This window comes from Bacillus rossius, chromosome 17 (assembly GCF_032445375.1).
Source record: "Bacillus rossius redtenbacheri isolate Brsri chromosome 17, Brsri_v3, whole genome shotgun sequence".
Classification (NCBI taxonomy): Eukaryota; Metazoa; Arthropoda; class Insecta; order Phasmatodea; family Bacillidae; genus Bacillus; species Bacillus rossius.
In genome coordinates this window covers 13,982,661-14,006,277 of record NC_086344.1, presented here as the reverse complement: position 1 = coordinate 14,006,277, position 23,617 = coordinate 13,982,661, and the positions used below count along the sequence as shown (strand labels likewise).

General features: G+C 38.4%; 2 protein-coding genes across 9 annotated transcripts in view; one reads left to right on the top strand and one right to left on the bottom strand.

The window, feature by feature from the left end:
- Positions 1-723: 723 nt before the first annotated feature.
- LOC134540716 (protein jagunal) lies at positions 724-21,682 on the bottom strand. Of its 3 annotated transcripts, none has more exons than XM_063383610.1 (6): positions 21,479-21,682; positions 20,867-20,951; positions 20,654-20,760; positions 20,022-20,163; positions 9,815-10,033; positions 724-2,395 (listed from the first exon to the last, which is right to left on the bottom strand). In XM_063383610.1, the coding sequence occupies exons 3-6, from the start codon at positions 20,740-20,742 to the stop codon at positions 2,267-2,269; spliced, it is 579 nt and encodes a 192-aa protein (XP_063239680.1). In that variant the 5' UTR covers positions 20,743-20,760; positions 20,867-20,951; positions 21,479-21,682; the 3' UTR covers positions 724-2,266. The 3 variants fall into 3 exon arrangements, with proteins under 3 accessions (XP_063239680.1, XP_063239679.1, XP_063239678.1); XM_063383609.1 differs by having other exon boundaries at positions 20,852-20,951; positions 21,479-21,648; XM_063383608.1 differs by having other exon boundaries at positions 20,654-20,951; positions 21,479-21,648.
- Positions 21,025-23,617, top strand: part of LOC134540715 (trithorax group protein osa-like) — a 294,594-nt gene continuing 292,001 nt past the window's right edge. For 3 of the 6 annotated variants that reach the window (XM_063383602.1, XM_063383603.1, XM_063383601.1), the window contains exon 1: positions 21,025-23,075. In XM_063383602.1, the coding sequence (XP_063239672.1) occupies positions 22,185-23,075 (891 nt within the window). In that variant the 5' untranslated portion in view covers positions 21,025-22,184. The remainder of the gene's footprint in view (positions 23,076-23,617) is intronic. The other 3 variants (XM_063383606.1, XM_063383605.1, XM_063383607.1) reach the window with 1 other exon arrangement.

Here is a 23,617-nt window from a genome sequence, read left to right as displayed (position 1 = left end):
ACGGAAAATACCGTCTTGAACTTCAAATAAATGTTCGTAATAATGTGATGGAAAGTTACTCAAAGTTTGTAAAACAGAATAAAAAAAATAACAACCAAATAATATAGCACTCAACATAACATAAATTTACTTTTACTGTTTCCCGTGCAAAGCGATCACATGAAATGCATTTCCGTATAAATGTTTGGTACCGTAAATTTTTGCAGCCGCACGCGTTAGGATGGTATTGCCATTCCTGTTCTTGAATTGTGAACAAGTACAAAGTCTCACAATTTTGCATATTTTAAATTCATTTTTTTAAACTTAATTTGTGAATTAATATATTACATAGTTACCTATTATTAAATCTTATTGTATATAATTACATATTAATAATTAAATTTTCCAGCCTCCTTAGTGAATTCATTTTTCAATAAGCAACTAAAAAGTCTTCCACAAAAAAATGAAAACAAGCTAAAAATACGAGTTAAAAAAAGAGAGGTTATGTTCATTTCTAAACTAAAGTACATGTGCATTTGCATTGCATGCTGTTTTTAGAATAAGTTATTTTGGGTAATATAGTAAATTTATAAAACTATTTCAACTTAACTGTTTTCACCTGTATCGGTTCATAATCGGTGAATTGGCAACAGTTGTATCGGCATATCAGCAACATTTTGTGAACCGGTACAGCTCTAGTATACAGATCATGAACAGAAAAATTTTATCTCAATTAAAACAAACTTTAGGATATGGTAAATAATTTATTTATAAACTATGAACACCACTTATCTTAAGTATCATAACATTCATGAGTAAAGTTGATTCATTAACAAAAAAAATCTGTAAATGATTTTTCAGGCCTATCCCAAAGTTGTTATTTAGCCAATTAAATGGAAATCTCATTACAACGTACTTGAAAAACCTACTGTCTTAACACTTTTTAATGGAAGTGTGAAACAGTTTGTATGGATCTAAAAATACATATATGTTATAAGTGAGTAATCTTTGAAAGTCAGGTACTTTATAATGAGGTTTTAGAGTAAAATGATGTGTGTACACACAAAAAAAATAAATAAAAGCCATCTTATTCACCAAATCACAATAAAAATATCTTCCTGCTGATGTATGGTATGTTACATCATCTTTAAGTACCACATGACTGCCATTACATGTTATTCATACACACGTAATGGGTTTACAGCGTACAAAATTTGAGTCCTGTAATTGTGTTATAGAATGTTTACTTACAAAAATACCATAGAGACTAGGCCAAAAAATTATTGCTATTTACACAAAAATACACTCATATTATTAAAATCTCTTTAGCAGTTGGTCTTGCTAGCTGTAACAGGGGCTAGTACAGCCTACAAAAATATTTATTTATTTTTTTCCTTCGATAAAACATCCAGCCTAGGAGACTGCTTTATACTCAACACTACACCTTTAACACCAATTCTCTGAACACCTAAGTTTTTTTTTTGCCAAAAGCAAACAGTAAAATTTTTTTTTACAGCCAATCTTTACAACCAAACACGACACTTACAAGCTTCGCGGAGTAAACCCTAGTATTTAATGAAAACATTTCTGGTTAGCTGCTTAGGAATGACAGACATGAGCTAGGACTACATAAACAAACCGACTCCATCTCGGTCAAATCGCACACATTTTCTAAACAAAAACCTACACTAGGTAGTTATGCTTCTCTGCTGAACTTTATTTTGTGCACTCAATAGTCAAAACTAAAAAAAAATTGTGGTAAAAATTCGAAATGTCCTTGAATAATTAAAGAAAAAAATTTTTTTTTTACAAATAATCTTTTTTTTACTCTACTTTACTAAACAGGCTTTATTTTGTTTACAACCAAATATTTTGAAAATTTCTTTAAATGTGACTCATTAGGCAGTTTGGAAAAAAAAAAAAAAAACTAACTTTCACTCCTAAAATATCAGTGAATGGAAACACATGAGCGTTTGAAGAGAGACTTGTTGCGGAACACTCAGTTCGGAAGTCCATCAAAAGGGAAAAAAAACGAACACACGCAAAACGGAGCCAGCGTGTTTACACAGAAGCCTGCAGACTGCTCGAGATCAAGCAGGCGAGACGACTCGGGAGTCCGGGGATAGCCGATCGACCGAGCAGGCAGCGAGAGCACACCGGGGATCATCCGACGACGGCAAACCTAGGGCACGGTTCCTTCCAAACGGCACTCGGGCGTGTGTGTGTGTGTGTGTGTGTGTGGGTAAGGGGGCGGGCAAGTGTTTCGAGCGTACGACGACACGCGGCCTCAGTTGGCCTTCTTGGAGCCCCGGGCCTTCCAGGCGACCACCAGGTTCCAGGCGAAGTACAGCGAGAAGAAGTGCACCTGCAGCGCCACGATGATGAAGGCGTACCACAGCAGGGCGTACGGGTACCCCTGCAGACAGACACCCACCGAGGTCGCTATCCAGGCCTACCTCGGCTTTTACAGTCACTTCACCTCCAAGGGTACTTACTTGCTTCATTTATTTGATCAAAGTTATCGTTAAATAAATATTTAAACACTTTTGTCAGCAAGCACTACAGAAAATTTCTTTATGAAAATGTACCTATGCTAAGAGATATGTAATAAATAGCAGCGTCGCTATCTAGTTCCTTAGAATTCGCACAGCATTTCCAGTAATTTCATCTCTAAAGGTACTTACTTTATTTATTTGATTAAAGTTATAGTTAAATAAATATTTAAACACTTTGGTCAGCAAGCACTAGATAAAATGTCTTTATGAAAATGTACCTACGCTAAGAGATACATAATAAATAGAGACCTGCAAAATTCGCGGATTCATTCGGTGATGGGCTAGAATTCAAACACATATACCTCTTGGATAATTATTGCCATTGGCTTACTGTTCATCTGGACGAATCCCAACCAGTTATAAACCCTCAACCAAAGAAGGTACAAATCACAAGACAAACCAGCTGAGACGACTCACAAGTCGGCAGCCAATGAACTTGAGTTATTTGCCCGAGTGTACAGGGGTATGTGCAGTCTATCCTGAAGGCCATCGAAACTGCGAATTTTGCAGGTCTCTAGTAATAAATAGCAGTGTTGCTATCTAGTTCTCTCCACTTCCCTCAGCATTTCCAGTCATTTCAACTCTAAGGGTACTTACAGATAATCAAACAAATTAAAAAAAAATAAACAACAAATTAAAAAAGAAATGTTTCCTATAAAGACTTTTTGTAGAAGTGTTGTCCTAGAATAATGGCATTCATTGAATTGCAAACATTTTTTTTGTGTGTAAATTTTGCTGAATTTCATGATTTAACTTGCATTTGGGTTGGATGTCGTGTATTAACTTGCATTTTGGTGTCTTGACGTGCTGTTTGGGGTTATTTTGGTTTCATCGCAAATCTTTGGTCAGCCAGTACTACATAAAATTCCTTTATAAAAATGTATGTAATAAATAGAGATATTGTTTTAAATAACCAGTACGCTTTGGAGTTTGGAATAAAAGGTTCCAAATAGAAAATTAGAGACGTTAAATAGCCTAACATGTACAGGCCTTTTACTGATCATAAGTCGTGTTCGCCAGGAATGTTCATATGAAGACTGGTAGATGGCGTAGGAACTACAGAAGAGAAAATATGTTCATGAAATATTTATATTATAACTACTTTCTCACTTCAAGTGTGTCAAAGATTGCGAATTTAAAACTGAACTGAACTATTCAATGAACTTTAGCACTACAAGATATCTTAAAATATTGTGGAACCTCTTGGACGTTCAACATCAGTTGCCGATTTTGCGAGTCTTCGAAACCAGATGCCAAGGCAACACTTTTGGGGCGACTACGACGCGGACAGGATTCAACAGCCTGGGAATTCAAGGACGTATCTGTACAAGCAATGTCCAGACAGTAGTCGCATGTGTCAATCTTTGCTCGAACATCTTGCTGGTTACTTCCAAATCTGTTTCTGATTGATGTATGAACTTTATTGACTGAAAAATAAATAGTTTTGTGCATTTTAATGTTTGGCCTTAAAAATTTGCATTTGATTAGCTTTTTAAATATAAAAATAGTCATATTGTAGAGTGACTACACAGATTTTTGATGCACAGCACGGAAGCTGCACGAAAAAAACGTCAATAACTAGACTGTGCATTCGTCATGAGTAACGAGAAGGCCAGTATTTCCTCAGGGAAAGACAAAGCAGTTCTATTTAGTTGAGTAGCGAGACAGAACTGTCGAAAGACAAAGTAAGGTTAGGAGTAGAGTCTGGGTCACGCAGGATACCTGATTCAGAAATGTCATCAGTGGCATCTGATAGACTGACGTCAGCGTCGGAGCGACCGACGTTAGAGATAACAGAACATGTTTCTTCAGGTTCAGTAGTGTCTAAAGAAAACAGTAATGTCCCGAATATTGAAACCAACCAAATTTCTGAACTAATGAGAATGATTAGGGGCAGGCGTTTTTCGCGAAAAGATCCGAAAACTTATTTAACTGCAACAAGGTATACCCGCACCAGCGTTTTCTTCCTTGTGATTGGCGGCCGTCTGCGAAGGAAGTCGTTGCCTGATTTTACCGAGCCACTCAGGAGGCGTTTACTTCCGCACTGAATCACTGTGATTGGTGTTGTTACCATTGATATGTACCTGGGAGAAATGCACCCAATCACGAAACACAGACTGCTACAGTGTTTGAACTTTCATCTAGTCTCGAAATCTTTTCACGAAATCTGCATGCCCCTAAGAATGATGCGTGAGTTAACTAAGCAAAATGAGTCAGTAAAGAATGAGTTAATACAGTAAAATGAGTCCGTAAAGAGGGAGTTAATGAAACAAAGTAAGGAATTAGGAGGTAAAACATCAGGGTTTTGTTAATTAACTCGAATAGCATAAATTCAAATTAAGGTAATCATAGATTGATAAGAAACTAGAACAACCTATACAGGACTTCAGGAAAGATTTAGAACACTCAAGGAGGAAATGGGTTTACAACTGATATACATGGCTAAAAGGATCTACAACTTTGATGAGAAAATTACTAAGTCCGAAAATCAGTGCAAAGCTACAGCTACGAGGAAAGCGGATGAGAAAATAGATTTGTATGATAAAATTGTACAGAAAAATTTTAAACACACTGCATTAGGGCAATGTAAGTTGAGGAAAATGTTGGGACTCGAACAAAACAAATAGATAACTTAGAACCTAAGCAGCAGGTTCAAACACGTGAGACAACAAACACGAAAAGTGTTATTGCATAGTTTACCAAATTGGTTGCACCTACAAATGAGGATCCAAATGTTGTAAATCAAAATTCAACACCGGTAGTTACGATAGCTCCCACCTATTTCAAATAGTAATATAACTACGTTATATCATACATTAAGTTGTTGGATGGAAGAACCAACAACATTCTCGGAGAATAATAATTAATGAGTATCCCGTAAAATTTATTAATAAAATCAATTAACAATTTTTGCTGTTAATAATTGTAACTTTTACTGTACATAAAGGTGTAAATTTTTAAGTTTAAATCATTGTTTCCTTTTTTGTTTCCCATTTTTGGCTCTTTTGCGGATTATCCGCGATTTTTGTCTAACCGCGGTGGCCCTGACAATTTTGCGGAAAATCGGGAGTATACTGTATATACGGCACAACAACAAACATCATCGTGTAACTTAACGCATTGGAAAACCAGAAGAGGTATTCAATCTGTTAGGAAACTCTAATCCTAACCCAAGAACACATCAGTGTCCGGGAAATGTCGTGGAGGTATTTGATTCACATCCAACACCACACCCCGATTGCGACAAATCCAGCAGCAGTTGAGCCAGAACAGCCTAGGTCAGGGGTTGGCAGATGCGACTATTTTCACAGGATTTAACGGCTGTACAACTCACCGCGCTGTCACTGTAATTTTTTTTTTTTAAAACCCAAGTCTTCTAAGTGTGCGCTTGCCCCTGGCCCGGTGGCTTTATTATTTTATAATTAATTCAAATAATTTAAGTTTTCTTGTTCTATCAGTAGAGCTCTATTAATGACTAACATATTATGTTTCAGACTTGCCAACCTTTACGACTTTTTCGTAAAATGTACGAAAATGACATCCGTTTTACGATTGTACGAGGATGTCTGCATTTTTGACGAATTTTAAGTACGAGACGTTTATTAAAACATGTATTTTACATCCGCCTTAAATGTTTTATTGTATGGTTTGTGAAAGCTGTTGCCATGTGTTGTTGCTGTGGAAACGAGTGCGGTAATTGAGTTATATTATTGGTCGAAGGCCAGCGAACCACGTAATTTGTTGTTCTATTGTATATCTTTCCTTATTGGCCGCCTGAGTTACATTGATGCGCTTACAACCAATCACGAACCAGTTTAAATAGCATTTTTAGTTTGGCAAGATGGTGTCGTGCATTAGCGTATGTTGTGAATCTTCAGTTAAAGTTAAGCCAATTTTGAATTTGTTTATTACAGGTTAGGAAACAAATTTATTGCATATTTTTAATAAAAACGTGTTATGTGCACAATTAACGGAAGTGAATCAAGTGAAGAAGAAAATGCCCCCGAAACGTGATACGCATTATTATCAGGCATTTCGCGATACATACACGCGGTATTTTCCGTGTATTCTTAAATCAAGCAAGGGAACACAGTTCACATTTTGTCCAGTGTGTAGATGCGACATCAACATTGGGCACGGCGGAAGATATGACATCAATCTCCACGTGAACTGTTCAAAACATCTCACAAATGTTAAAAGTGTCACAGTCAGTTCAAAGGTTAGTGATTTTTTCGCTAAAAATAACAGCACAGACAATGCTGTAATACGCGCAGAATGTATGTTTACAAACTTTTTGGTTGAACATAATATTCCTTTAAATGTTTCGGATCACGCCGGCCCGTTATTCAGAAAAATGTTTTCAAATTCTTAAGTAAAAAAATTTGGTTGCGCAAGAACAAAGTCGACGGCTATCAACTGATGCAACTGATAAAATTGTTTGTAACTTACAAACAGTGTACATTTTTAGTCGCGAACCGACGGCAGCAATGACTCTGAATCCAAATTATATCCACTAGTAGTAACATTTTGTGATGCAAGTTTGAAAATGATATACCTCGTTTAGGGTAAAATTTCATTCCGGATTGAACCTGGAGTGGAGTGAGGAATCTAGATTTAAATTTTACTTAAAACACTTTGTTGTGGACTGAAGTTGGAGTGAAGTGAGATAATCCACTCCACTTGTTGAGGTGGACTGGACTGAAGAATCCGGATTGAGATTTTACTTTAAACACGGACTGGAGTGAAAAGAAAACACGCACGAGCAAGCCGCCGCCATATTGCATGGTTTGTTATTGGTCTCGTTGCATTTCAGGCATAATTTGTGAAAATGGCAAAAAAAAAAAAAAAAAAACAAAAAAAAAACAGAGGAATGTGTGTACAGAGATGGAAGTAGAGTTATTGTTGAACGTAATGATTGAAAAACATATTTTAAGATTGCTTGATGGAAAAAAGTATAGGAAAGGTGAGATATTGGAGTTCATGAAGGCAGAAATGGACAGTGCGGGGTTCAAAAGAACAACAGAACAGATAATGATTAAATGGAAAGGATTGAAGGCAAGTTTTTTTCAGTCCATGTTGACTCCAACTTCGATCTTGTTTACATTTCAATCTGGATTGTGATATTTACCATAAACACATTTCGTCAGTCTATGTTCGTTACACATTCACTCCGAGTTCACTCCACTCCTGGTTCAACCCGGATTGAAATTTTACCCTAAACGAGGTAATAGTGTCAAGGTTGCTTTCATTACCAGTACTCCAGGGATTAATGAATTAATTAAATCCTTTGTGTATATGGAGCATGGAAGTTAACTGATATCAGTGTATATTGTAACAAAGGTACACTCAGTTGATTTGTAGGGTACCACAAGGAACAAAATTTTTTATTTTAAGTGATACTAAGCGAAAATGTTTCCATAATGGTAAATAATGAGCATGATTGTTGGTCTGGAATGTTAATGTATGTTGAAACGATTACATAATTTCGATTAATAGAAAAAAAATGTGATATCATGAAAGTTTATTAATTTTTCAATTGCCGCGAGCAGTTTACGCGTGTTATATTATTTTTTATGTATTTTACTAATTGAGGGTTTCAAAAGTTGGCAAGTCTGATTTTCACATTTACGTGTGTTTCCCCCCTAAATAGCTTTTAATTTGAAGACTTTATGTTGAATTTATACTAATATTATAAAGCTGAAGAGTTTGTTTGTTTGTTTGTACGCGCTAATCTCAGGTACCACTGGTCCGATTTGAAAAATTCTTTCAGTGTTGGATAGTACATTTATCAAGGAAGGCTATATTATATTATATTATATTATCAATAACATTAGGGATCCTTACTAAAAGTCCAATTGGACGTAGTTATGCAAAAAGGAACCAACCCACATGAAACCTATTCTGAGTATTTTGAAGTTAAAGTTAATTATAAATTGTAATTCTCCTATTACTGTTCGCGAGAAAGTAACTCTTGAAGGTACTTTGTACAGTGGCTGTGCAACTGACATAACCTTATGAAATTTATCATTGTCAACTGTACTGTACGGCAAGAAGCTGCTCGCGATCCATTCTCCAATGGCGTGGGTCAACTTCTCAGCACGTGGATGAGAAGATGGCCATTTTAATGTTTCTTGCAAAGTTAGCTGTTTTTTGCTGCTATTTTTTGTCTGCTTCACTTGCCCTTTTTCCAGCGGCGACTTCATTTATTTTAGCATCCTCGAATGTAATAACATAATGTGGGTATAATTTTAATGGTCTAGTATAAATACTGATATAATAATAGCAACGATGGTACGATCAACCTTGTACTATATTAATTTATTTTCAAATAAAATATAACAAAATTGTGGGTTGGTTCCTTTTTGCATAACTACGTCCAATTTAGAATCAAATGCGTTGGAGGGGGTTAGATACAACATACAGTACACGTACGAAGTGTGTGTTGACAATGCTGCAGGCGCTAGAAGTTTATTTCCTATTGCCTATTAACATTGTTGCCACGCACTAGATGCCTTATCATTCTTAATTTTCCCATACAAGTAAAAAACACCAGTGTGATATTAACAACGAAGCAATCAGTACCCTCATAAGAGTTCAATTAGTATTTAAATACTTTTTATCACTTTAAATCGAAAACCTAAACTATTGTTTTTTTCCTCTATCTGTGTTTAATTTGTTTTTTTACTGCCCTTTTTTTCAAGTATATAAATATATATTTTACAGACTTGAAACTTCACAGTAATGTTCCTTATGTTACGCAGGATGACATTTTCCGAAAATTAGATCCCATGGGTGGTTAAAACCAGGCAACAGTGGGTACTTTGTCTCCATGAGAACAGGATTTTGCATTGTTCATGCCTTATGCGTCTCCATGGCAACGGGCATCGCGCGGCAGTGGCGTACCCACAAGGAGGGGCATGTAGAATGAGCGGCGCAAGAGTGATCTGCCTGTAGACTGCCGTAGCGAAGTACGGGTACATCATTTGTACGTTGCGTGCATGAGTCGGGAAACCATCGGTGCTATTCATTTTCTCTCCGGTACATTATACAACATTGTAATAAATATTCACTGAATTTTTTTTATTTACCATTACTGTAAATGGGAGATGTGGCTTAATTTTTTTCCATTACATAGATTAGCCATGCGAAGCCGGGTCGGGCAGCTAGTTAGTGAATAAAATATTTTGATCATATCTCTTTTTCCTCATCCTCTTATAATTCCACGTAGACACAGCGGCTCTCTGTTCACGTAACGTCTGGCCGGCCGCAAGCGAGCCCACCTGCCAGATGAACACCTCCTCCGCGTCGTCGTCGTCCGACACGTAGGCCCACAGGTCCGGGAAGTAGCGGGCGGCGGCGTACAGCACGGGGCAGAAGCCGAACACCACGATGCCCGCCATGTACCTCTGCATGGTGCCGACCTGGTTCCGGCGGGCCGCCGCCAGTCCCAGGAAGGACAGCAGCAGGCTGGCGCACCACGCGTACTCCCACCACAGCGGCTGCGAGGAGGCACACCATGTTATTTTCTTGCTGATGCCCGGCATGCGTTGCAATGCCTCTTTGTAATTTTGTCTGTGCACACACACACAAAACATCTTTATCTCGCTCTTTATCTCTCTGTAACACTAATAGTATATATCTGTTAACATCTCTTTACATTCATCACTCCATAAAACTACATAGGCCTATCTCTCACCGTCTCCTCTCGGGGCCCAGCCCCGCCTCCCCGACTGCCAACGTTCGCGCACTCCGCAAGCGTGCGTGCCCGGCAGTCCGACAACAAAACACACGACGCGGAAACGCGATACCAATCCAACACGGCTGTTACGCTCATCTCGTAAGTCACTACGGACTGATGACTGTCAGACGAGGCAGAAACGTAATGAATTTATTTGGGAAAGGAAGGGGGGGGGGGAACAAGAATGTGTGCAACGTTCGCCACAATTCCCACCCTGTCGGAACCCAGGCCCCGATCCCTTCGGAAACAAACCTATAGCAGGGCGTCGACGCAAATCTGTTCAAATCTTTCCATAACAACAAAACTACAATTTCCCTTCATAAAATATTTTTTTTTAAATAAATTACCTAATAAAAATTTCAGCCTCCACCATTCCTATGCTTTAATAGTCAAAAATGGAAACTTGCATATGCCATTTTACAGTATGTATGACTGCACTAAAACACCATTTGGGAAAAAAAAAAAGTGTTTAAAGTCTGGGTGATGGTGTACCGCAGCATGACATTTCCCCTCACATTAATATCACTGTCTTTTCCAGGCTTGAAAAAACGTACATTCCCCATCTTTCCCTAAACAGATTTCAACTTCTCTTGACGTCCCAGAAGTGGACCCTGTATGTAGCCTCGGTGGAGGTACTATAATCATTACGAATTCCTGACAAGCTTGTGGCAGATTCGAGACTTCTTGTGATGTTTCGACAGGGTCTAACATAACACGTCTGTGCACCGACGCTAGAGGAGACGAGACCTGCAAGATTTACGGCGGGCTGTGGATCACCTGGGGACACGAGTCACGCCGGGCTGTCAGGGACACGCCCCAGACCGCCGCCACACGAGCGAGATGCGACAGCCACGGTGACGACCACCAAGCAAGGGCTCTCAACATCACTCATAGTCCTGTCTCACCCTCAGTTGGCAGTACCGAGAAGATGGTGAACACTGTGGCCGGATAGACACCGTCTGGCATGTTAGCAACAGTCCCATCTCGTACATCATCGTTAATCATAAGTTTCAATACTTTTAAAAAAAACAAGTTGGTTGTCTGTAAAGTCGGTTTACGGACGATAGTTTAACGTGACAACATCATAACAAAACATTGATGAAATGATTGCATACTTTTATGAAAAAATTGAATCATTTTTATTGAATTATCACTATTTTGTATGGATACAATGAAGGAGTGAAATGAAATCTACAATTTAATTGATAAATTTACTTTTATTTGCACTCATTAATTCAAATATGTTTATTACTTTAACGAAGATAGGAAAAGTAGGAAAAGAATGGGAGTGGTTCAAGTTTAACGTGCCTCGAAAAAGTCAAATCGATGGTTGTTCCAATCGAGTGGCAGCGAGATAGATGCGGCGCAAGCGTACAATGAGCGTAACGGGACACAGCGTAAAGGGACAATGTGCATAAAGGGACACTTTTTCGTGCGTGCAGCCGGCATTCAATGATTTATTAGACGTCACGTCAAAAATACTATTTGTTTTTCCTAAGCCCATAAAATAATGTCTACTGGCAGTATTATTACAGTTGCAGTTATTTTGGCTAAATTCAATGCTAAACATCAATTATTATTTCACAGCAGGAACTATCTGTAGCAGACATGTCACTATTAAGAACAAGGGATTTCATATCACATTCTCAAAGGAACCAAAATTTTTTAATATATACTGATATAAAAAAAAACTGTTGAAACCCATAATATGGTGTTTTTCTATCACGTCTCCTTAGAAATCAAAAATTAATGTTATCAGATGACGGATGCTCTTGATGAAATACAACCCCAAAAATGTATTTACAAAATTCTCATTTAAATTTTTTTAAAAAATACTACGTTAAAAAAACTGCACTACATTACAAAGTTTTCTAAAACTTTTGCAGCCATTTTATGTGCACTTAACTCAAGATGACTGCAAAAAGACATTCCAAAACATCAGGCATACCATTGTATCCAGAACACAACTGTCCAAACAAATATATTTTTTTTTCCCTGCCTCATTATCAATTTTGCAAGATAGCATGAATATAATACACTAAAAATGCTTATTGAAACATGTTTCGACCACACGTAACACTGCAAACTGACCCTAAGATCTTTCCGCAACAGTTTGCACTGCCGTCATCTGCATCAATAAAATGCAACATAAAGCAAACTATTTTTCAGAAAATATTTTTGGAAAAAAATACATTGCTGATTGTGACCAAGTGGATTACTAGTGACATTTGATAGTACTTTTAAATCAATGAATTAATACCCAAGTTGATACACTGGTTGTTGTGATTCATGGGTTGTTTGTTTGTAATGTTACGAGTGTGGGGAAACTGGGTTCGTGAAGGATAGCACAATTAATTAGTACAGTTTTATTTAATACGAATGTCTACTCTGTAAATTTAATTACCTACTGCACTCAAGATCTCTGTCCACAACAATCAGTCTTACACTGGTCACTGACACATGAACACTTCCCACTGGAGCTTGGCTCAACAGTGGCTCGCTCTTCTGTCCGCTTCCTTCACACGCTCACCCTCACCGCGCCGCAGTACAGTCCCCAACTATCGCTCGCCAGGCCTTCACTCGCAGGTACCGCCTCCCGATAGGTCCGGCTCGCTCAGCAAGAGCCAATTAATTGCCCTCTTCACCTCTCGCCGATCACACGGGTATCGCCAGTATCACTCCTCGAGGAAGAGATTCTCTCCCCTACTATCAGTACTCTTCGAACTCCCACGGAGGTCGTTTGTACACCCCTGGGTCATCCTTTTCGAACGGAGGGGAGTGGTTGTGACACGTCGCGTCATCCCAGGCCGACCCGACGACAGAAACGTCTAGAATGGCTCCCGAGTCACGCACTCCGCATGCAGGGGGATCGTCTGCGAGTCCGCGGAACTCCCAGGCCTCTGAAGGTGAAATGGACGTGTCCCCAACTCACTACGAGCCCAGCTTCTAGCACAGGCGTGAAAATGTATATAATTAATGATGACAACAGAGAAATATTTTCAACTACACACAAATTTGTGATTCAATTACGGACTGGTTTTAAGACATAAAAAAACTAGTATTGAAACACAGCAAGTAATTTGGTAATTAATATTTTTTTTTTTACATTTTCAACATGTTTTCCCGATTTTGATGACACATTTTAAATTCCCTGGTGTTTTCCCCGACTGCAGAAGCCCTGCAGAAGTACACAGTCAACACAGAGTGCTTCCACTCTAGTATCGCAGATGGATCACTTGCAGGGTGCCGTGTGTTCCAATGGTGCAGCCGAAACGGACAGAGTACGCTTGTGTCATGTGTTTCCAAATTAAGTCCAGAGAATTTAATTGGTAGAAGCTTCAAATGGTCGGAATCCCTTCACCTGAGAAACTTCAATAAAACAGACAAAACAACAAAAATGAACGTGTACTAGATTAAAGAAAGAACTGTAAACGTTTACTCTTTCTGTGTATTCACGGGAAGGTGTGAGATAATATGAATCAGATGTGATTTTTTAGTTTCTTTGCAGATCATACGTCTATTACGAACTTAACTCCCATGTTATCGACATAGTCCTTCCATCTACAAGTTCACCTGTGGGCTACTGGCAGCGAACAAACAACCATGAAGCCAGACCGGCTGTGGGGAGGTACACGGGCGGGCACCTAAAGGGAAGGTTGTCGGAGACACGAGCCATCGTGTAACCGCTGCAGGACTGAAGGTCGGTAAGGAACGCCTCATCCCGGTCCGAGAGTGCGCTGGTGACAGTGAGCAAGGAGACGGACCATCATGCAGACCATCTGACCCCCTGTAGCTGCCCCCAGTGCAGCGAGGCATCAGAGCGAGACAGCCCTTCAGTCAATGCACAGACGCCTCAGTGTTACCGAGGAGTGGTGCCAGCCAGTGGTACCACAACCATGCCGGTGTGCTGCCAGCAGCGGGTGGAAATCTCAGGCCAACCGTGGTCCCCGGGGTTCCAGACTGCCGAGGGTCAGAGTCACCAGGGCCACCTCCCTACAGGACGATATTCGCGACCCTGAGAAAGACTAGCTCCCCGCTTAAGTTGCACTCACGTACTCGGCGAGAGAAACTTTTTGCGAGTCAATTTTGAGCCTTCCATTACAAGACAGAACTAGATCCACATCTTGAGAAGACTGTCCACCGACTGATTTTCAGCGACACGCACTTTGGGGGTAAGTAGTGTCAACCACGGTTCAGCGAGAGATCTGTTAAAAAACTTTGCAGGGGGCCCTGAAGGCCAAAGTTATTGGATTCCTAAACAGTTTGGTTCATGAAGCACTAAACGTAGAATCAGAGTGGACTCAGCGTAGTTCACCGAAACAAGCACAGTGGAGTATATTTACAAGGAGTTAATGCATGTGTTGCTGAAAGTATCAATAATTGTGTTTTGGTCTCTGGTCAATTCCAATGGCGAGCGCTAAGCCCTGTATATGTCCCCTAGGATTAGAACTATGTTTAAAAAAATGTATTATCACTGAATTAAGATGCCTTAATTCTTAAGTCTGTTGAATCTCAATACAACAAATTCTTTGCAAATCTGTTGGCATGACATGGAATGAGAGTAACGTCGACGGAGAAAGCAAGTAGGTGCTTACGGGCTGGAGGGAACACAAACGCCCAAAAAAACTTATCGCTCACATTAACGTCACATCTCACTTGAGAAAATTCCGAGTATGGATCCCTAAAGATTCCAGTCCTGATCGCCTTGGCAAGGGACACTTGTAAGCTACCTTCGCCAAGTTGTTAAATGAAACACAGCGTGCTTCAGCAACGAATAAAGCATTTACTGAGTTGCAAAAATTTAAATGAGCGCTTTTTAAAGGAACCTTTTCAAGTATTTCTGTAATGACGCCTAAATGAACAGAAAAATAACACAAATCTGCAACTGAATTTTACATTAGTTTACCTTGGCAAATAAATTTTCTTCTCAAAGCCTATTTTTTAAAATGTGAAGTGAAGTAGAAACTGCACTCTCATTAAATATAACATAACATCAACATTCAAATAATTCGTATTCTCTCTGTGATCAATTAAGTTTCAACGATGAGCAACAAATTTTAGAGACTCAAACAAAAATAAGTACACTGAAAGTTCTGGACATTTATGTGACTTTCATGACCAGTAGACAACATTAAATTTTTATTTTATGGATACGCAATAAAGAACATTTACCCTAACATGTTGCTTCAAGTAGTTGACCAGTATTTCATTAAAATTACTGTGAAATCATTTGAACATTTGGTTATGAATTAACTTTTTTAACCTAACCAACCAGTCACACTATTTTAAAGTATTATTTGTACCAAAGCTAACCTAACAATCCAATTTCCTTATTAACGGTTTCTTATGTTATCAACATTAAAAATAACCTTAATAAGAGTAGATAATTGGTTAGGTTAACTACGTTAATTGCAAATGTTTCTAACCTAACCTACACGTCCTTCCTCCCTATTTTACAGTACTTAGCTAACCTAACTTATCCATTCATTAAAACGACCAACGACAGTAAACTTCTGATAATCTGGTCATTCGGGACATTGCTCATGCCATACTACCGAAAATGCCGAATTAACGGACTGCAAATCATTTTATCGATAAATAACAATTTGGAGAACAAATGCGTCTGCACGACGGTGTTCGGCTGCGAACATTGCTATGCAGGAACATAAGGATGAAACACGACCATAACTGAAGGTGAGGACTTCCAGATGAGCCACGCCCACCACACGTAGGTAATAAGCCTTGACGACGACCGAGTTCTGCTGAAGAAACTTTAAGCACGCTGATCAACCCGGCGATCCCAAATGGTGCGGAATGCGTCGATTATTTCTGGCCTGTGCAGAGCGCTTATGACTGCCACTTATGTGCAAACTGTTTAAGAGTTTTCCGACCTTAGCTAGAAAATTATAGAATTTTAGCTTAAGCTCGTACAAACCTACGTAGTACTGGACCATCAGACTTTCCAGACAGTTGGATTCTGGACCATCGGAAATCTACTGAACCAGTAAACAATTTGAAGTATCACTACAACCTATTACAGAATTAGTGGAAAATGTGTCAACGTGTAAAAATGTGAATTTTTAGAATTTTTAAATTTATTTCTAATATATAAAAAAAAGTTATTCTGCTCCAGAATCACCACGCCTGCTTGTAATTCCGTAGAACAAGGGATATGTAAGAGAGAGAGAAACACCTGCTACACCTCACCGTACACTACCGACTATTGCAATTTCTGCAGCGTGCTTCCTAGCTCAGAGGTGACTAGCTTTCAGAACACGGGCCTATTAATGGTGCTCATAGGACAAGCCAACGATACCCCACACTGACTGCAGAAAGTGTCTCTTTGTAACACCTGCACGCGAGTGAACAACCACCCAACAGATTAATAAAACATACTGTTACAACACGGCTAGCGATAAGGCCAGCCAATCAGCTCCTACCGGCTCGGTATTCAATTAACCTTTATCCCACCCCCCTTCTCTCTCTCTCAGGATCTGCACATCTCCAGAGCCCCGCCTGCGAGAAGTGGTGTAACTAGGATGCCACTGTTCTTGGAGCTTCTGAGTGTTAGGTCAGGATTCTGATAATGCGGCAAACTGAAGAATAAGTGATCTTTCCAGGGCAGGGATGAGAGGTATATAAGCAGGGTGGATGACCTGCCAGGCGAGCTAAGTGAAAAGGACGAGTTACCTTTTGGCGAGCAACGGGCTTCGTGTGCAAAAATCAGATCATCGGAAAGTGGTGCATCAGGGACAGTATCGCAGCACAGACGAGTGAGCAGTGCGAAGCAGTGTGTTGGGACCGAGGTGCATGTTACGAGACAAAAAGGAGAAAGAGTCACTGAAAGCCATGCTCCAGAGGGGAGAGCGAATACTTAGTAGTGGGCTTATGAAAGTGTTGTTAATTTTTAGCCAAACATTTAAATTCTCGTAATTGAATAAATAAATGTAAATATTAGTTAATCAACAAAAGTCTACTAGGTAATTAATTGTGCCATCCTTTCCTGACCTGTTTTCCCACTCATATTGATACAATAACTAGAGCTGTACCGATTCACACAATTTTGCTGAAATATCAATACACCGATATGCTGATACAACTGTTGCTGATTCACCGATTCCGAACCGATACAGGAAGAAAACACATATTGGTTAAAATATTTTTATAAATTACCTCAATTACCCAAAATAACACTTTCTAAGTAAAGCATGCAATGCAAATGTATTTTAGTTTATAAACAGAACATAATTTCTTTGGTAAATATGTAGTTGAGCTGTATTTGCGAAAAAAATGTTAAAAATCCGAAAATACCTTTATTAGACGCTCTTCAACTTCCTCTTTTCATTAAAAGCGGCAGTGGTAAGAAATTCCAAATACTTTAGGAGATATTGAATTTTTTAAATTTCATCATATGTAGTTGAGCGGTATTTGCGAAAAAAAATGTTAAAAGTCCGAAAATACCTTTATTAGATGCTCTTCAACTTCCTCTTTTCATTAAAGGCGGCAGAGATAAGAAATTCCAAATACTTTAGGAGATATTGCCATTCTTATTTTGCATACAAGACCTGTGTTTATCATTCGACCGTCGCCATTTTTTTATTTTGCCGTGTGTTTGTGAATGCCTAATTAATGAAAATGGTTGATTAGGTCAGGTCAGTTACATTATAAATACTTTGAAACTAAGCGTACATTAGAAATAGTATGAAATTATTTCAATGGTTCTTTAGCTTTAAAGTATTTATAATGTAACTGACCTGACCTAACAAACCGGGACAAAGGATGAACAGAAACAACTCACGTAAATTTTTTTTGTTACTTATTACTTGCGCAACAATAAAAAATAATACTTTAAAATTAGAAACGTTAAAAACTCGCCTAAGTTGGAGGCGGTAATTAAACACTGTTTTAAACAATAAATGATGTAAATAATCACGTATTGGTTAATTTGAATTCTGGCCTATCACGAACAATCACGTGACATCATTATCCAATAAAAAATAGATGCTCGTAAACAAACAATGGTGAAAGCCACATGAACGCACTGCTATAATTGTGATTAAATTTAAAAATTCGATATCTCCTAAAGTATTTGGAATTTACTACCTCCGCCGCTTTTATTGAAAAGAGGAAGTTAAAGAGCATAGAATAAAAGTATTTTCGGATTTTTAACATTTTTTTTCGCAAATACTGCCCAACTACATATTTACCATTTCTTTTTTTAACTCGTATTTTTAGCTTGTTATAATTTGTTTTTTTACGAACTGTTAAATGCTTATTGAAACAATGGAGGCTGGAAAAGGTAATTATTTAATAATAGGTAACTATGAAATAAACTGATGCACAAAATACGAAGTATAAAAAAATGAATTTAAAATGTGCACAATTGCGAGACTTTGTACATGTTTATAATTCAAGGATGGGAATTCCAATACCATCTTAACACGTGCAGCAACAAAAATTTACAGTACCAAACATTTATACAGAAATGCTTTTCATGAGGTCATTTTGCAAGGGGAACCGTAAAAGTAAATTATGTTATGCAAAGTCCTATATTATTTTTTATTTGATTTTAAAAACTTTACGTAAGTTAATTAAAAAAAGTCTCCGTCACGAATTAAAAACCTTTCTTTGCAGTTGGTATTTTCCGTTGTTTGTAGTGATAGCCATGCTCTAAATAAAGCAAGTATTTATTCTTATCTAACTTTACTGTGCTGGTGATATATTTATTTTCGATGTATTAGATTCAAGAATGTTATTAAAACATAGGATGTTTAAGTTTGATGTATGGCTGGCACACATAGCTAAGAAATTATGTTCAAAGTATATAGTAGTACGAAAAGTGAAATAGATACTGGTGGATTGATAGGCACTTTCATTATTCAATAATATCGGCTGAAAATTAACAAGCGTGTTGTGAATCGGCAGAAACGCCAATTCAACTAAATATCAGAAAAATCTGCTTCTGCTGATTCGTATCAGCATAGCTCTAGTAATAACATTTAAAAACCACGCAGAATTATGTTCATAAATAGATATGCATACAAAAGGTTTTTTAAAAAAAAATGTAAAAATATTTGGAGGAAAAAAAACTGAGCCTGAATATACAGACAAAAAAATTGGTCTCTAGGAGGGTAAATTTCCTGAATCAGTAGATACTCGACTAAGAAAATACAAATTTGGAAACTGTATTTTCAAGTAGCCTAATTTGTCTTTAAAAGTCCTTTTAAGTATATTTTAAAAGTATTGAACATGTTTTCTCGGAGAAACGTCTTTGCTGGTTATACTGTATACGTACCTCAATAACAGGCAAAAAATATGAAATGGTAAACGTTCAGAAAACAAGCCAAACTCAGCTAATATCATAAAGTTAAAAATATTGACAGTGCAGAAAATTCCGTAAATGAAATTAGTCAAAAGATTTTACCTACAGATGGACGCAGTGGGTTAATAACTAAGCAGTTCAACAAGAACAGTAAATAAAGAGAAAAAAAAACATAATTGGAAAAACAGCGGCAAAATATCATCGTTATGTTCATCTGAGGCTGCGTAGTCCCAGATAGTCTTTGTCTTAATTTGCTGTTCTGGTTGCAACTGTCTCGTTGTTGTAAGACCACAGTGGTTGTTTGTACCGTGATTTTCTTTCGACTACAATTTTCTGTGCTGTCTATGTTTTTAACTTATTTTCTGAGTGTTTGCATATTTATAATTTTTTTTTATCTGTTATTGAGGTTTCTTTTCTATATTTTTACTTCTGGAATCTGCAGCTCCTCTATCTCTAAAATGAAAATGTCCAGCCTGTCCAGGATGTCTGCAGACAGCTTCGCCAACATTGCAAAGAACAGCAGGTAGTGGAAGAAAATACAGTACTTCAGGCGTGACTTGTTAATGGCACTGTAACACAAGAGGCAAACATGGTTTTTATCAAGCATAAATTAGGAAAGTAAACATTTACAAATGCAGTCATTTACAATGCTACTCTTAAGACATTAATTGTTAAATATTAAACCTTTTTTCAAAAATTTCAAAGCTGCCAAAAACTTGGCACGAAAACAAAAATTGCTTTAATGACACACACTTCTCTAAATATGAAAGTTGATCAGCAGTACAGGAATTGTTTTTTTTTTCATGTGCTGGTAACTACCAATTTATAACAATTCCTGCTTGCACTTCATGTACTGATCGCAGGAACTAATCTATGCCCTGCCAATTTGATAAAGGCACTGCATTAAACTAAACCCAAAAAGTAAATGAACTTCATATTTGAGGTTATGTTTACTAACTCAAGTTGGGCTGAAATAATAAATTTTAAATCAACCCTATCATCTCTATATAAAAAAATTAATTTAAAAAAAATATACAACAAATAACTAATATTTCGTACCTGATTTGATATTGTGCAGCAATTCTTTGCCTGTGGGCAAAATCTGTCCCATCTGTTCCAAGTGCAATAGGACCACCTTTCGAAGCCATAACGTCAGAGATGTCGAACTGAGTCAAAAACCAAAATAAAATGATAATTAAACAATTTCTCACATTCAAAAACTGTAGAACTACAAGCAATTTCAACAGCCAACCATACCAAAAAAACTCAAACCTTTCTGGCTCAAAGCCTTTCCCTGGCAACACACACTCTCCGTGCTGAGTAAGAAAGTGCTGCTGTTGAGCGGCCAAAATGGAAACTAAATAAAAACAAAAGGTAGGATGGGTAGAAGTACTACAGATGTGAAAGTCGTGTTTGTATATAATTGCGTAAACTATTTACAATATGATTACTTTAATACGAAAAAAATACTTCAGTGTGGAAATCTAACATAACGTATTTTACGCATTTCATATATAAATTCAGTTGTAGAGTTGATGCCTGTGGTTAATTAAAAAGTAGGCTGTGTAGAATGTTTATTGATTATTGTTAATGGTAGCATGGTAAGAGACCAGAATAATTTTATGATTTATTATATTACAAGTGATATTTTACTATTCAAGTTACAACATTACTTAATGCAATAAATACTTTCGTGAGTTGCTTGTTAGGCCCGCGAGTTAACTTGCGCAGTTGCCAAATGTGTTTTGACATTTTGACTCAACGCCACAAATTACTTGTTCTCGATTTTGCTAAATATTACGTGTGCATGCTGTGATCGGTGGTGTAGCTTAGTTTTTAACAGTTTTAAGTTTTACACTCTTTTAAAAATCGTACGATTTTTACATTTTGAAACAGGAAATGGCCGTGGAAAGTTTTGAACAGAACTGCTTGTTCGGCAGACGGAACAGATTACTTCGCAGATCGTTGTGTATGTGGAGTGTAATTTCCAGCAATCTATAAACTGGCTGTTCATACGTAAATAATTTCTTGTAACAAGTTCTGATTTACGCCTCACACACACGCAAGCAGTATAGAGAAGTGACTAGCGGTGTGGTGATGGTGACGCAGTACAACTCGGGGAGCTGTAGCCTTCCGCGCGGAGAATTTAATTTTGAGAAATAGTTCCTACACTCTTCCATGTCCAAGTAGCCTTTGTTATAAAGTTTACTGTAAGTGATTGGTTTACAGTATCACGTGTGAAAGTGAACTGGAGGGGCGTGCGATATGAGGTAGCGAGTGCATTGTTGAAGAGATGGGGATTTTTGTTGTTATTGTTGCGGATGAATATGTAGACTTTTTTCTCCTAACCTCCTTTCGCGCTATTGAAGTAGATATGCGAAATAATGGTGAGTGATGGAAAGTGTCTGTTTTATTTCGAACGGTTACTACATTTCGGATTAAGTTATTCGTGGCACATGTGGTTAATGCAGTGATGGGAAGATTATGGATTACAGTGCATTGGTTCTCCAAGAGTTTCGGTGTAACGTAAAAGCGTGCTGGATGTGTTTGCGGTGGCGGGGTGTTGGCAGCGAGGAAGGTACTGCCTAACATGGCTGCAACGCAAGCTGAAAACCAACAAAATGAGTTGAATCGTGACCAAGTTCAGCAAGACCAGCCACCAGACTTGGGTAATACAGTGTTACAAAATGGGACAGAAAAGAATGGTGCTCGGGGAATTCTAGGATCTGATAATATCGTGAATACGAAAACGAAGTCGCCAGGTCAAAATAGTCTCGCTGTGGAGATGAGTCAATATCGGCAGGAGTCGGGCGCGGGTCCGCCAATACACAATAATTCCGGGAACAGTGAGCAAAACGTTAACAGTGCGGGCATAGACGGTAGTAAGCTTAACACCGACGGCAAGTCGTTTAGCCAGAACTCCGAGCAGGGGGCAGGAAGTGACCAGAATTATGGCAAGGGTGCGGACGGTAGCGGACAAAACATGCATGGTTTCAGTTTAGGATTTAGTGCTAGGGGAAACTATCACCCGGACCACGGGCCGGGGAATCCTGTACAAAATAGTGCTGATAGTAATTTGCATCAAAATCACCCGTTTAGTCAGTTTAGTCCGCAGACCATGAGACACGGCTTCCCCAGTTCGAAACCGATGCCAGGCAGCCAGATGGTACCTCCAAGGCCGCCTAGTGGCAACCAAAACATGAACGCTCCGGGCGGCGGGTTCTCGCCGCACGTACAGCAGCCGAGGTTCCTGTCCGGCCAGAGCATTTCGCAACAGACGGGCCCCACTCCCACGCTGAACCAGTTGTTGCAGTCCCCCAACCCGGTCCACCGGTATCAGAACAGCTGCGGGGACTTCGGCATGCAGAAGGCTGAGCAAGGCTCCGGGAGCATCCCCTACAACCAGTCGTGGCCGCCCCAACGGGCGATGGCCCCGTACGGGCCCCAGCAGGTCGCCCCGGGATACAGGAGTCAACCGCCGGTGAGTCCCCGGCCTCGACATTGCAGTAGTTAGTGCATGCGTATTCTTAGCTCAAGGCTTTGGTGCAAGCCTTCTATATTATATTTATATTAGACCAACCGGTGACCTATATTGTCTTGTTTAGTTATTACTCTGTGCATCCATTATACCTATCTACAGATTGATTAGTTATATTCATACATGCATAATACTATGATGACAAATTAAAAATTACATAGGTACAAACAATTTTTTCTTATATTTATTTTATCTGGGGGACAGCATAGGTTCTTCAGATTATGCTCGAAGATCGGTTCCATGTACCTACTCTCATTTTATATAAGTGTGTTTTCGTTCAAATTTTTCCTATTGATTTTGTGTGCTTTTATATTTGCACTCCATCTAATGGTTCATTATTTATTATATTGTTTATGAATAATAGACAAGTTTTAAATAGATGCAAGAGTAGTAGATAGTTGTTGGGATCACACTTACTTATATTAAATAGGTATGCATTCATAATTATTTTACTTTTGTCATTCCATGCAAAGTATGGTTAGACC